At 31.2% G+C, this 16,864-nt stretch overlaps 1 protein-coding gene across 1 annotated transcript in view; it reads right to left on the minus strand.

Annotated features, from left to right (window-relative positions):
* The window catches only part of OdsH (Ods-site homeobox), a 138,179-nt gene that overhangs the window by 114,551 nt on the left and 6,764 nt on the right, over window positions 1-16,864 (minus strand). The window contains exon 2 of the mRNA XM_085949883.1: window positions 15,479-15,683. Coding sequence (XP_085806009.1) covers window positions 15,479-15,683 — 205 coding nt within the window. The remainder of the gene's footprint in view (window positions 1-15,478; window positions 15,684-16,864) is intronic.

A 16,864-nucleotide genomic window follows, 5' to 3' on the forward strand; every position in this document is an offset into this window, starting at 1 on the left:
TAACTCCAACATTTCAAATTGATTTGCGGCTTGACTTCCTCCAATAACTCTATCCAACTTTACCTGTCCAAACGGTAGATTCCACCAGAGCCTCAGTTATTATATGACAAGCCTTTTCCTTCACGTCTTAACAACTATTCATGTCAACACCAACAAGAAATTGAAGTACCTACCTAATTAATAAAAAAATGTTAGTTAGGTTTCATCAAGGGCGAGAGACACGCCAGCAGAGAACCTAGCGGAAAAATTCGAAGCTTGCAATTTGAGAATTTTTTTCATAATTTACAATTTCAACTGTATTAATTAATTAATATGCATCTGAAATCATTAAAAAGATTTTTTATTTTTTTTAAATTTAAAGATTAAAGGTATTTATTTAAAATAAATTAAATACCTGCTAAATAACTGTTAATGTGTGTTTTTAAGGAGGAGAGGCATGCCAAGCTTGCAATTTGAGATTTTTTTTGATAATTAACAATTTCAACTGTATTAATTAATAAAAATATATCTGAAAACATTAAAAAGATATTTTTTTTAATTTAAAGATAAACTTACAATTGTAAAAAAAATGTAATAAAATTTGAATTCGTTGCAGGGTCCCATCTTATTATTTTATTTTATTTTATTTATTATTTCACAAAATTAACTTTAGCCACAGCAAAAAAATTTCAATTGGCAATCGATTTGCCATGAGATTCAAAAGGGGCCCTTGAAACAGTTCACATTCCACAATCTTCAAAAGATGATTATTTCACACAAATTGAATATAAAATATTACCCAAAGTATACATAACAAAATTCCTGCAACTAATATCAAAGGGGTCTATAAAATAATCACTCAAACAGATACGTATTTATGTTTACACAAAAAACGAACCACTAAGTAAATTATTATGCCATCGTTGTCAATTGTAATGATAATTTTTTTTTGTTATGTACCTAAAGGATGTGACTCCGTTAAGGAGATACCTACACTGATATTTATTATCTATTAAAAGTTTCTTAGCTAAGCGATATCATTACCTATTCGTTGGATAGGCACAATCTCAAAATAAGAAACCTAGATTAAGCTCTATTCTAAACGCAAAACAACGATAAATGGGTAGATATCTCTTAAATACGCCATCCTCATAGAGGAGGATGTGTGTTTTATTATGCCAACAATATTAACTAATTATTAATTTATTTACAAACGATAAGATGAAAAATCTATATTAGTTCATTCTTTAGGATATACCTAAGTGTGTTGTTTCTACTTCTTTTTTTGTACAATTGAACATATTGGCTTATTTATTATAGACAAAAATTTCGGTGGCTATATTGAAAATAAAAAATCAAATATACCTAGTTAAGATTGTATAGCTACAATGTAATGTAATATAATGTAGATATTAAAAATAAAGTGGACTTATCTACAATACGCTTTTAACCCCAAATTGCTACCATCGCACAGCTTATATCAGTCGTTCATTACTTTAACATTATTTAAATAACAATATAAGTGTTTTGAGGGTTTGTTAATAGTGATAAGATAATTCAATACACTGATTATTACTAATGATTTGATAAGGTCCAACTGTCACTCACTCTGTGATGAGTGATAAACCATGTTTTCCTCTTCAACAGAGTATCAATAATTTAATCGCATACTTATTATAGATTATATATATATATATATATATATATCATAATAATAATAATGTACATATTATATAGGTACCTATGTAGATATATTATGTTCATGGGTATATCCACTCGTGAATGATACTCGTATTATCAATAATTGTAATTATCCATTACTCTTTCCCCATATTCATTATTATGTAACATATTATAGATATATTATCATTTAACATAAGTCACAGCTTGAAATCTAGTTTACCACAAGTAGTATCAAAATGATAACATATTGTAATAAGTGAATAAGTGCTAAAGTCGGTACAGTTACGGTAAAAGTAAGAAATTATTTTTGTTAAATCTAGTTTAATAATTAGAGAAGAGTTATAGTAAAATAAAAAGATCACTTTTTTATATCACGTCAATAATTAATACATGCAATATTATTTTATTTATTATTAGTAGTTATTTGTCATTATTGCGCCATAAAATAATATAAAATTATAAACAATATGAAATTATAATTAGGGATGAAATTAAAATAGACGTATAATTACTATTACAACCAATATCAGTGATGCCAACCGTACTATAATTATAGTATCTACAATACTATAATTTTAATTCCGCTAAAAATGTAAAATACTATAATTTTATGGGATTGAAGATGAAAAATGTTCCTGTACTATATATTTTTCAGAAATACCATAGTTTTTACGCCTTTGTACTATAATCAACCTAGAAAAAGATGGCAACACTGATCAATATACAACACGAAAGAAGAAGACATAGTAAGTTATGTAAATATTAAAATAAAAATTATTAAAAACAATTTTACTTATTTAAAACGTCCACTAAACGTCCACAAATAGAATAATCGCACGGTACACAGCATCATGAAACATCACATCTGTCCTGCGACGGGGTATCATGAAGACCGCAGAGTCACGGGTGATATTGGTGGGAACATGAAAATTAATATTTGCCAGTATAAAGCGTCAATTACATTGAGCTTCTTTACGAGCTGTTTGTTGGCGAATTTATAATCTGCCTGTAAAGTCGCCCAGTGTAATCATCTAACAAGCTAACAAGCAGGTTGTACACACTCTACCGAGAAAAGTTGAAAGCCGGTCAACTTTACACGCTACACGTCAGCGTGTGGGTCTACTGCGTCTGCGCAGTAGAGCGCAGTAGCAACCTCCCGGTAAAAAAACGAACTACGTTCTGTCAAAATAGTCGCTGGCTTGTGGCTTCTCAGCGAGTGGAAAGTTTTGTGTGTAATCATTAAATCGCAGTAGCTGAATCGCCCGCTTTTAAATTCGCCAACAAACAGCTCGTAAAGAAGCTCAATGTAATTGACGCTTAAGACGGATTTTAAATGAACCCACGAAGAAGTAAAAAAAATGCATTAAAAAAGCAATCACTCTTATGGTGGACAAAGATTGCATTAATATCAAATGTACCAACCTATACTTATTATATTATTCCAATACCAATATGTAGGTATCTAAATCCCTGATAAGTAGTAAATATTATATGAAAACAGGAATCCATTTTTTTATATGTACTATTTATTTTTTAACTTTGGTGATATATTGAAATGTGTTATTGTAAGTGCTTATTGCTTCATATTTTGTTTTATGTTAAATAATTTAGAATATTTGGGTTAGTGTCCTTAATCATGTACCTATCTAGTATGAAATATTAATACCCAATTTCATTAATTTAAATGTTATTGACAAAGTATTATTGGACGGATAATTTAATGTATTGGTAGAATATTTGAGTCACCTTTTGAATTTGTTTTGATAAAATGCCTGTTTTATAAAGATTATTTAGTTAAAAATGTCCCTCTGAGGCGGACGAAACCGATCCAGATTTATTTATTAAAAGTGGTTTAAGTACTAAAAAAATTTAGAGTTTTATTAAATTAAATTAATTATGTAGGTACTTAAGTTATGTGCAAGTGTAAGTCAAAACTGCAAAAAAAACATTAAATTTATCTGTTTAAATATAGGAATTTGATATATTATCTAACACTCCTTATAGGTCTTGAAATTATTGTTTTATTTATATTACGTTTATATAATGCATAAAGCTTATTTTATTTGATCTCACAGTATGACCAATACGTAAGTTATTCGAATACTAGTTGAGTGAACTACTCCTGATCTGAAGTAAATGAATGAATCTTTACACTTTTTAGCAAGCATCATTCTGTTTCTTCGCGGTGCGTTGTTGGCCATCGAACCAATAACGACGTGTTAGAGAAGAGAGGTCCAAAAGGCGCCTCCTTTGAAGCAGCCGCGTCATTGACCATTATGCTAACGCCGACAATCGATCTAGTTAGTTGGATTTGTACGTGATAGTATGTTAAGAATGTGATCCAAATGTAACCACTCACAGACTACTTGCAAGGTTTAATATTTAGTTATGGAAATGTATTAGCAAAACTGAGTTTGAATGAAAGGATTCGCTGAAGATTTGAAGTCATACATAATCTTTATAATGAATACAAATGCCATCACAACAGTTTCCAATTTTATCAAACAATTATTACCATTGCCTATCACGAATGACGTGTGTAATTTTGTACCCTTCATAAAATTTGACGATTAGCCAACTAAACACCAATACAACTGAACGATGGACATCTGGGCGCCGCACAAATTAATGAAATGCCAGAAAAAATAAAGGTTTGTTAAGATTTTAAGCAGAAAGTAGATATGCTAATATGAAGTGATTTTCCTGTCGATTGTGTGCTTTGAATTCCGTATAATTTAATTGGACATTGAAAGTAGATTCACTAAAAACTTATTAATCGCAGATATTATAATAAGTGAAAACTGAGTTAACGGTATCCAGGCTAGATACACAAATCATTAGTCTAGTACAGATGTGGGCAAATGCTGCGCCAAGAGCCGCACGAGGCTCTTTGTTGGGTTAAGTGCGGCTCCCAATTTCTCTTAATAAAAATATAACTATGTATTTTCTTTCCCCATTATAATTATTGTATTTTTGCGAGTTTTCCTTTCTAAATGTTCTAAGTGATAAGGTAAGGAAAGTGATAAAGTAAGGATTTTCTCGCATGAATTTTACATAAAATAGTCCACTGACTGGTAAACATCTAGGTACATTCTACAATTCTTATTAGTGGACATTGATAAGTATTATTTGGCTAAAGGAAAATATACACACAAGTTACATTAAGCAGACACATAAGTACCTAATTCCTACTTAGCGCTTAAATTGGGATTGGTTAATAATCTATCATTTTTTTACTCAATAATATTTTTCATCCAGCTTTGTTTTTATAAATCGTGTTTGGTACTTACGTTAAGTATTTCTGTATTTATAAAAAAAAAATAATAAAAAAACTTACTGAACTTACTTATTAGCTATAACTAAAATTTGAATTAGGTAATATACCTTAGTGTGAACAGGTTAACGATCCCTGATAAAGATCAATGTTCTTCTGAAAGAGGTTTGAAATAAATACTTTATGTACAACCAATCGCACACGTACCTATTATTTATTAAAATACATTACATTAAAGTTAATTATCTCGGATTCTTGAGAACATCGATTGATCTAAAGGTATTTAAATGCATGCATAATATAACGCAGTCCAGGTATCCACCTATCCTATCTTTCATTCTCCGTCATATTCAGTCGTGTCATTTTTGACCGGTGCGCGAAAGCCGGTTGTTGAATTATGCGTCAGTTTTAGAACAGGTTGTTAACACAGTTTTTATAGTACCTGCTAAATAAAATGACTTCTATCATGTCATTTCTACGAAAAATAAACTTCTCTAACTACTTGTCAAGGACCTACAGGGCCGCGTTAAGGGTGGTTGCCGCCCGGGTTCCAACGCAACATTGCCGCTCCCCCATAATTATAAATACCTAACAAAAGGAAGTGAAAAATAAAGTTTAAATATCTATCAATATTTTATTTTCATATATTATACAAATTACTTAGGTATTAAGTTTAACATTATCTCATACCTATAAATAATGTAGAATAGCACGAACAGAAATGACTTTTATTATTATCCAAAAAAACAAATTCGTGAGAAAAATTGTCACTTCAAATTATATAACTTTACGACTCGTTCGTATCCTGGTGCCATTTCCCGTAAAAATAATTACATTTTTGCAGTACCTAACGTTATTAGTAGATATGCAACAGTGAAATAAAGACGTGAAAAATTTGATTTTGAAATAAGTCGGTATGCCAATTGATTGTTGAAAGCTATATCTACATAATGAATTACTCGGATTTTTTAAAAATATAACCTATATATTTAAAATTTAAAAAAAATCACTTAAATAACTGGGAGAACTCGCTGTTAATAATGTTATACAACAAAAAAACTTACGATTATCATATAACTACATATTATAAACCGCAGAAAACATCGCGTCCGGAAATTTGTACGTATGCAGTTGGCCGTAATACAGTGTTAATCGTGAGATGTTGTATCGGAAATTAATACATGGATGTAGGTATATTATTTAAATCAATTCCTAGCCTAAATAAACCATTTAAAAATACGTAATAAAATGCGCCTGAATATAAGGGAAAGACAGAAGAAAATAGGTAGGTAAGTAAATTAGAAATACAATCATACAGTATAATCTATGTAAAATTCTGATAGGTTCTCAAATCAAGTAGTACAAAAATCAAATGCTTATTTATGATTATAATGACGGCGTTATAATCAAACATTTGATACCAGTAAATTTAATATCAAATTATTGTTCTTTAATTATTGAATCAAATAAAATTGTAACAGTTCCCACCTACTCTCTGCAATGCTCCACGAAAAACGCTTATTTTTATTATCTCAATGCAATACATAGGTACAGGAATCTCTTTCCAGTGAGACAGTTTACGGTAAACTGAGCTACGGCGAAATGTAATACGTACAATTTACATGTAACCGAAAAATATAGGTATTAACCATTTCGTTTCTATGACAAAAATAATATTAAAGTTCAATTATCTCTAAACTAGTACTTTTGACCTATCCCGCTGTTGCTTGCAGGTAGCGAGATGTATATTTCAACATAAGATTCAGAATATTATATTTTTATGTAAGATTTTGCCGCCCCCCGAAACTTACCGCCTGAATGCTGCACACGTTTGGCGCGTCCCTGCGTACGTACCTTCTTACCTATATACTATACCAAGAGGATAAGTATTACTACTCCGCTGTTTAATCATAACTACGACAGAATCCCCCACCCTATAAATGATTTTGTCAGTAGTCATCTCTCTATTTTATTGTATAGGTAGGTATGAGTAGCTATATACTTGTATCCCTAATCTGGTTAGGATCTAACTAGCGTGTAAATTCACTTTAACGCCTCGTATGTTTTGTCATGATAAAGTCGTGATAAACACATTCAACATGGTTAGGAGTAAAAAATGCCGGCTTTATAATAATACCAAAGTAATTCTATAAAGTTATATCTGGATAACTCAGTAGGGGTATAAGATAAGTAGGTATATCCAGCTACATCTCTTTTATTAATGCCCCGATATGTATATCAACATAATGATAAGTATTATATTCAGGGCTCGAAATGGACCGGAACGCCTCCAAAATTATCGCTCCGTCTCGTAGAAATATTAATTTGACCGTCAGAGGGAGATGTTTAAGGGATAATATAAAAAATCTAACACTTATTTTTTTAAATACATATACAATTATTAGATAACAATTATCGAGCACTCCGGTTGGTGAAATTTTCCATTTCGAGCGCTGAATTATTTCCAGGCAATTTCCATCAGTAATATTTCCTCCATACCTCAGAGAAATTTTCCAGGGTGGTATTGCTCATTTAGAGTGCAGGTAGGCTGTTGATTCGATATAAATAGTGCACACTAAACTTTGCCAGTCACACTTATTTGTTTTTATTGGACGCAATTTTCAGATGGTGCAATTTGGTTTTCAAAATTCAATTAAATCCTGCCTAACCAAACCATAATAGTTTAGGTGTGCTATGGTTGATCCGACAAAATAGTGCGCATTAGTTAGTTAGGTTAGTTTTTTTTTTTAAATTCCAAATGCCAAAATTATACCAAACCACAATCGATAAAATAAATTTTAGATGTTTCTAAGATAAACGAATATTTTTTTACTATTAGGTATCTACTATCGCTTGGATTAGGGAGGGTTTAATTTAATTTTAAAAATACTAACAAACACTATTTACACATTATATTCTTAGTTCAATGATAACAAATACGTTTGACTAATAAAGTTTAATATGCGCTATTTACGTTGGATCTTAACAGCTTACCTCCACACTTCGCCACTGCATTCAGTTATATGCACAGAAGGACGTACTTTTTTTTTAATATTAACTTACATATTATTATGAAAATTTATATATCATGTTCTCGTACTAGAATGTCCATTGAAAGTGAAATATGAATTACTGATTTAACATACTTACATGTTCATACAAAATTTAAATCTTATTACCGCCGATAATTTCGATATTAATTAATATTTCTCCGTTCCACCAATCATACAATATAGAAAATAATATAAATATTTCATCAGATATATATGTATCAATCGTTTTTTTAACTAAAAACAAGACATACGTACCTTACGTGCTAATATAAGTAGGCAAATATGATAATATATTTTGTATGTTGTAAATAAGTAGATATATTGGTACTGGCTACCTATATTGTTTATCTGTATGCATAAAATAGTATTTTGTAGTGTTAACACCAATACCTGCACGCGGCTTGAATACTTTAAAATAATCCAGTTAAATTAATAATTCACTATAATTATAATTCGTTAAAATAATGGCTTGTTTCGGAATTAATTAGTTAGGTATCGTATGAGCGAACTCACATAAACAACAAAAATAATTACAATTTCGGCATGAGAATTTTTTAATCTAAACAGCTTGTTAGTTGAAAGATAAATGTATGAATTAGCATTGAAAATTGCAGTAAATTTAAATTTTTTTATATTAAAATAATACTAATTACTTATACCGTGCACGAAATGTGCAATTTTAAATTGATTTAAACTAAATTTCTGTTTTTTCAGTAACTTATTATTGGTAACAGTGAGTTATTATTATTCTATAAGTATAATATTTTGTATCCAATAATACAGTAGTAATTTGAATATTGTCCGCTTGTAAATTGAAAGCACACCTGTACAGATGGTCTACGTAAAATATCTCAGTTACTGCAGTTCTTGCAGTGGCGAAGGGTAAAGGTAGGCTGTTTATATCTAGCCATATCTCTTTTATTAATGCCCCGATAAATATATCAACATAATAATATGTATTATGTATATTCAGGGCTCCAAATGGACCGAAACGCCCCCAAAATTATAGCTCCTTCTCGTGGAAATATTTATTTGATCGTCTGGGCGAAATATGTCATATACTTATCTAGCTACTTAATAAAAAAACTAAGACACTTATTTTTTTTAAATAAATATTATACAATTAGATAACAATGTTAATATTTTCGTAAAATTATCGAGCGCTCCAGTTCGTAAATTTTTCCATTTCGAGCGCTGATTATATTTCTAGTCAATTTCCGTCAGTAATATTTCCTCCATACCTCAGATAAATAAAAGATACTAGGGTGAGGGGTTCATTCAGAGTGCAGGTAGGCTGTTGATCCGACTTAAATATAGTGTAGGTATATTAAACTTTGTCAGTCATACGTATTTGTTTTTATTTAGCCAACACTACAACTATTTACAGATGGAGTTGTTAAATTAAAAAAAAAAACCTGCCTAAACCAAACCATAATAGTTTTGGTATGCTTTAGGGCTTTAGGCGATCCGAGAAAATTTTGCACACTTTTTAATTTATAAGTACTTATTTGTTTTTGAATTAAGAATAAGTACATAGTACACATGTTATTGGTCAGTTTTTTTAAATTTCATTAAAGCCATGCTTAAACCATGCCATAATATATAAAAATATTATTCTATCTATAAAATATCCATAATTATGAGTGATTTAATGTAATAATTATAGATAGATGAGTATTTTTTTACTATTATCTATAATGGCTTGGTTTTTAATGAATTTTATAAGCTAACCAACACCATCTGTAAATTGTAGTCTCAGTTCAACGAAAACAATTAATACGTACCTACAACCGACAAGCTTAGTTTGCACAATTTATATCGAATCTTAACAGCCTACCTCCACCATTCACCACTGATGTCTTGAAATGATACCCTGAAAAAAATATGTACCTACATTCGAGGCATAAGCATAAGTAGGAGATTATGTGCGATGAGATACTACATTATGACACTGGTCTACGCCTCTACGCCGTAGATCTGTCGAAAAAATGGTCATTAAATATACTGGGTCGGGAAAAAATATTGTTTAATATTATTATTTTGATAGTTATAAAGTTCTGTAGTTTGTGTTGTGTTGTGTTGTGTCGTTAATTGTGATTGATATAATAGAAATAAACATTAAAAATATTGAAATATGCGATTTGTAGGTTTGCTCCTAAATCCCGATTTCTTTATTACACATGGTTTAAATATCCACTTGGTAAAATAATTATCTGGTAACTGGTAATGCTGGTACCTAGGTACCTACATTTATTTTATTGGTAAGATATAAGCTACAAAAGGCGATCATGTTAATTTTCATGCAAGTCTGGTGTAATACCTATTCTAACTTATTTATGAGAAGTTTTAAGCTATTTGCGATGACCCTAGATGTATCGCCATATTATGCCATATGCACATTTCACAAACCAGATGCCTATTTAAAAACGTGTCAGGAAACTTGTACGTATGCAGTTCGCCGTATTACAATTCACAGTGAAATGTTGTACCGATAATATATGGCCGTATATTAAAGAACGTCCAACCTCTTTGGGTCGTATAGTACCTAGATACTGACATAAAATACATGTCTAAGTAAAATGCTATCGGTTTACACTTTACAAAAATCAAACAAATTTTGAAAACAGCCGATATACTGGATTATTTGTTAGGTTTTCATTCCTGAATTCATGAATTTTGCCAAAATCAAATATGAAAATTGAATTAATGTCCATTTTGTATCTAATAAAATTGGAGACCGTATAGTAAATATACGGTCATCTCTTTCTGATAAAAAGCTCACGGCGAACTGTGCCACTGTGAAATGTTCTACGTACAATTTACATGTAACCATTCAAGATCTGGTAAGAAAAACGCTAAGTTGACAACGCTAAATTCAGAAGAAAAGTGATACTCATATAAGATTTGATTGATGAATTTCGAATTAAATATAAAAGCCACTTTATTTCATATTAAAATCGTAAGCATACCTGTAGATTTGATAAACTTAGTCCTCATAAAAAGAAGTTTTCTAAAAACATTATTTTATTTAATTTCGAAAAGAGTGATAAGGGTTCATACACGCAATTGCCTGCTGGTATTAGTAAGATTGTTTGTTTATACCACATTGTTATCCATTATCATTTCATTCTGAAATAGATGGCCTTCAATATATTGTATTGATTAAACGTCATTATGCAAGCCACTCTGAAGTATTGCTAGCATGGCTTCCACAAGAGGGGCTGATGGGGCTCTAGCCTAGGGGCCCAGGCTCAGGGGGCTCGGCGTGGCGGATCTATCAGATATGTGAGATAAACACACGTCACAAGTAAAAAAGTCGCCTGCGGCGCTACTTCACGAAGGGGTTATTAATGTCTAAAATATAAGTTTGTAAGATGCAATTTTTTATTGTATTGTGTTGATACTCGACAAAAAATTTATTTCTTAACTTTCTTCTTTAAGCACTACGGTGCATGGTTGCAGCATCAGTTCCGTGCGGCTCCGTCTCGGGACGGAATGAGCACTTAAAATCACTTCTTTCAGACACGTTTAAAGCGTCATAGAAAGCGGCCGTGCATATCCACGGCTGTGCATATATGACGGGTGGTGGTGGGAACTTTAACGTATGTCCCATAAAAAAAACCCACAAATCAAGTAGATGTATTAAAACTACAAAAATAGCTAAACATAAATTGAAAACCCTTACTTCTACCTCTGACACAATTTTGAAAATGCTTCTGTTGCGCGTCACACATGCCATCAAACTTAGCGATAGGTAGGGGGGCCCGCCAAAGATCCTGGCTGGGGGGCCCGCTTTAGGATCTGGGGGCCATGATTGATAGCTATTTATCAACGATAGATGAGTCGATCTGGCGACTTCTTAGGTTCTGGCTATAAATAAAATGACGTAATATAATTTCATAATAATATAATCATTATCAGCTATCGAAAACGACAAGTCAGAATAAATCCACCAGTGTGTTGCAGGGCTTATTATCTATTAAAAAAACGCAAATAGAAATAGTGTCAAAGCAAACAATAATTATTCAACACCGTATCTGTCAGGAAAATAATGGTAAATTATGTCTATTGATAAATTTATTAGGTCTATCTATTTCAATTGCAATTATAATAATACAAAAGTTCCATAAATATTTACGAGACAATTGATTTTTATATAGGTACACCGAGTGACTTTGTGTTGCGCGCAATAAAAATGATCATGGCGTTATAAACAGATACATATCGTTCTACCTACCAACATTTTATTTGTCGAATAATCAAGTAACTGGGCTGCACCTATAATTAGGTTAAAAATAAAATAATATCCAGAAAAAATAGCTATTAATTCCAGCAGATAAAGCCGCCAACTGAAATATTGCCTACTAAAAATATCATGGGCATGAAAACATAATATTGAAGGAGATAAGTGATCGTCGTAATGCCTACATAGAAAATTGCATTAATATTTTTTTTCACTTTATAATTTCTCTAGTTGCTAGTGCCCTTTACTGTTTTACATTTTCGGTACAAAAACGTTTTATACGTCTCCTATGCTAGGACTGACGAATTCTATTGAGACTTTCAGAGAATACTTTTTAGTTTTTTTGTATAGAACTGTGATTCATTTAGTAGATCGGAGATTTTAAACTCCTAAATAAGTAAAATTTTATTATGTAGGTACCTTCCTAGCTATTATTATACTTATACTTACTTTATTTTTCGCTCTTTCTTTAATTACCCGCCCTTTGATCTTATATATTGTACCTACAACATACGTGTTTCGTATATTTCAACATAAGAGTCAGTTTATAGTGGACCAATTTATCCATGAACATGCTCAGATGCTTTTTTCCAGTGCGCACGAATTACACAAGACGATTGTTGTTTTTATTTAATAAAACGAAATTTTTTTATAGTACTTATTCCACTATAATTAATATATTAGGACCGGTTTCGTCCGCCTCAGTGGGACATTTTCAACTGAATACATTTTTTTAAAACAATATTTATCAAACAAAATTCAAAGCGATAGAAATAATATAACAATAGGTACTCGTACATAATAATTATCCGTCCAATAATACCTTCCCAATATCAGACTAATTTGTAACTAATGAGGTTGGACATTAATATTTCGTACTACGTCAGGGGCATTAAACAAATTATTTAAAATATTAACAAACCACAAAATATTAACAATCTACACTTACAATAACATTAATATCAACAAATAATTATGATTAGTCAAAATTTACAATAAAAATAAAATAAAAAATAAAATAAAACAATATTATCAATTGAAGTGAGATCGAATAAAAAACAAATACAGCCAAAATATGAGTCAAAATTAAATAAAAATTAAAATAATAAATAATGTACAATATATAAAGTTATGTTATGACAATCCCAAATATTAAATAGGGTATAATAATGGAGAAGACACAAAATATAATTGATCATTTAACAAATTAGAATTGGGCAACAATTTATACCTATTAATTTCTAGGATTTCCTGTTTATCCAATTTTATAGATTTCTTATTCAAATGCAGGATTTTAAAATTTTTACTGATATTAAAAGAGTGATTATTTAAACTTAAATGATTTCCAAAAGCTAAAGATTCATTACCATTTTTGGCACAGGCTAAATGTTCTTTGATCCTAGTATTAAAAGAACGTCCCGTTTGTCCAACATATTTGGCATCACAAGAGTCACAACTTAATAGATAAATTCCACTTTGGTTTAGTTTATCTATTCTATCTTTAGTATTCACCAGTATTGAATTTAAATTTTGTGTGTTGTAAAATGTTACATTGAATTTTTTTTATCTATTTTTCTTGAAATATTCTCAGATACTCTTCGTTAGAAGACCAGTCGTTTCTTTTAATTCTGCGCCTTCATACAAATTAGCTAAATTAGGTAATAACTTGTTCAAATATAAATTAGATTTTATACCAAAATTTACAATAAAGAATTCTTTAGATTTAGTTGATAAAATCAAAAATGTTGTGGTACCTGTGAATGCAAAACTCGTGTCTTTTGATGTTGTGAGTTTGTTTACTAGTGTCCCAATAATGGATTTGAAATCAGCAATCTTGGACTTTATAGACATGAAGAATCTTAATCCATTGTTGACAAAAGACATAAAATCTGTGATTGATGCATAGATCATAGATTAATGTTATTGTAAGTGTAGATTGTTAATATTTTGTGGTTTGTTAATATTTTAAATAATTTGTTTAATGCCCCTGACGTAGTATGAAATATTAATGTCCAACCTCATTAGTTACAAATTAGTCTGATATTGGGAAGGTATTATTGGACGGATAATTATTATGTACGAGTACCTATTGTTATATTATTTCTATCGCTTTGAATTTTGTTTGATAAATATTGTTTTAAAAAAATGTATTCAGTTGAAAATATCCCACTGAGGCGAACGAAACCGGTCCTAATATATTAATTAAAGTGGAATAAGTACTATAAAAAATTGCGTTTTATTAAATAAAAACAACAATACAATGCAGTTCCACCATGAATTGACAGTTAACAAAATAAAAGAAATTACACAAGACGAATTTGATTATTGTTACAGTTATATTCTTCGACTTAATTCACATCAATTTTTCTCGCTCCGTACAACTCCTACCAACATACCTTCCACATGTTTATAACTTACTTATTATATTATTTTTTTAATATTAGAAAATGTTTTATCAGGTACATATTTTGCCGCCCTCTGAATTGCACAGCCCGGGTGCAGCGTACTTTCAACAACTCCCTTTTGGCGCTAACCAAATTTTGTGATGAAAGAAAGTGATCATGAATACAGTGGCGGCTCGATAACCATTGTTTTTAATGTCATGGTCATTGTTTTCTCCGCGCATTATTTATTTTTAAACCGAACCGAACTGTAAGAGTTAAGCGGCTTAAATATTTTTTTTCAGTATTACCTACTATATTTTCTATTTTGACAAAATTAATAGGTACCTATCTACCTAATTCTGATTTTTAGAATGTTTTTTATTAAGTATATTATCCAAGTACCTCCCTAAGTAAGAATCTCCAGTCGTAGGTACTTATCACCTTTTTAAAATGCCATCTAAAATTCAGGTCAGGCCGTATGGTTTTCCTTCCCGACACATAAATTCCCTCGTTTCCGGGACACAGTCTTCTCTTCCGGGACAATTTCGGTGAAACCGGGATAGTTGGAAACCCTACAAGGCGAGTCATGGGTGCTTTTTCAAGTTCTACAATTTTTACGCGTAGGTATTATAAGACATAAGTTTGACGATTTACAGACCTTGGCGGCAAAACAAGGGCGACCAGCTAAGAGCTGGGAATCATAATGATCTGGAGTACCTAAGTCTGGTTATCTACTTAGGTAGGTATATCATTCCAGATTCACGGATAGTCTGATATTTATTGAGACAGGATAATACTACAGCAGGATAACCGAATCAATACCGCGCGCCTACTTTCATTTCGGGTAATATAATAATCTTACCTTTACCTTGATCGTCGTTGGAGTCAGTGGAGGGCGGTCTTCTGGGCGGAGGGGGTCTCGCTACAAAGGGCGGCACTGGCAGAAACGGCAGCAGGGGGGGCCAGCAAGGCGCCCTTCCGCCCCCTCCCCACAGCCGGAGCCCCCCGCCCCCCGCCCACACTCCGCCTAGATCCAGTGCGCCTAACGTCGTGATTTCGGCGAGGATCTATGGCTTCTAGACCTGACGCAGCATCACGGGCTTGGGATGATGAAGCCCGCGGTGGTTTTTCACAGCACACTGATTCAAAGTTTTATCGATTTTATCTTAAATTAATAATTGTCGGTTTTATTGTCTTTTCCACATTGATTAGTTAACTAAGTAAAATGATTATTTTATTGTTTTTCACAAATCACAGTAATTTATAATCCATTTATTCTTTTTTTGTTGAGACATAGATGTCTAATATATTATTGCTATGTATTATTATAGGTAAATTATTAAATATATATAATTGTTTATTGGTAGATTATTGAAGTTGTTTTATAAAAGTTCTACACATGATTTATTAAACAGATACCTACCCCTAAGTATCATTTTGTAGTAAATGTTCAAAGCAGATCATTTGTTACACTGAAAATAAAAACCCCGTATGAAAAAGTTAAAAAATTATAGCCTAACTACGTTCAACACACGACGAAGAATAAAAACAAATGGAAATTAATTAATACCTACGTAGATAGATACGTGCTAACCTACTAATTTTATTTTGTCAGATGATTCGTATTGGTTATGTGAGTTTCTGTTTACTATTTTAGTTGACTATTTTTAGGAAATTTTAATCTTAACCTTGTGCCGTTTGATATTGTCGCGGCACTGCATTTTTTTTTAAATTCGGTACTAGAACTAGGTACACATAATAATTACTACTACTAGCTATTATCTAATTCTAAATGAAACACGATATAAATTCTGGAATACTAAAAAAAATGTGTTTTATTAAATGAAATCAATAATAACGTAACGTGGTAGGTAGGTGTATTGATTCGTTTAGAAGGTAATTAAAATAAGGGTAGGTACTGCTCGGTTATACGGAATACAGCAGAAAACGCATTTTGAAAATACCCGATATACTGGATTATTTGTTAGTTTGGGTTAGGTTAGGTTAGATTAGGTTAACCTAACAAATAATCCAGTTTATCGGCTATTTTCAAAATGTGTTTTCCGCTGTATTCCGTATTTCCGAACAGTACCAAAATGAGTAATACCTATAGGTTCCATAGTGTATTCCTAATACCTAACAATAGATAATAATAAGGTATCAATTTTACAAATATTTAGGTAGGCATAAACGAATTAGGTGGGAACCTACCAATCATTCTAATATAATAGGTACCTATCTACATAGC

This window comes from Rhyacophila brunnea, unplaced genomic scaffold, assembly GCF_057557595.1.
Source record: "Rhyacophila brunnea isolate RB1 unplaced genomic scaffold, BYU_Rbru_1.0 scaffold_22, whole genome shotgun sequence".
Classification (NCBI taxonomy): Eukaryota; Metazoa; Arthropoda; class Insecta; order Trichoptera; family Rhyacophilidae; genus Rhyacophila; species Rhyacophila brunnea.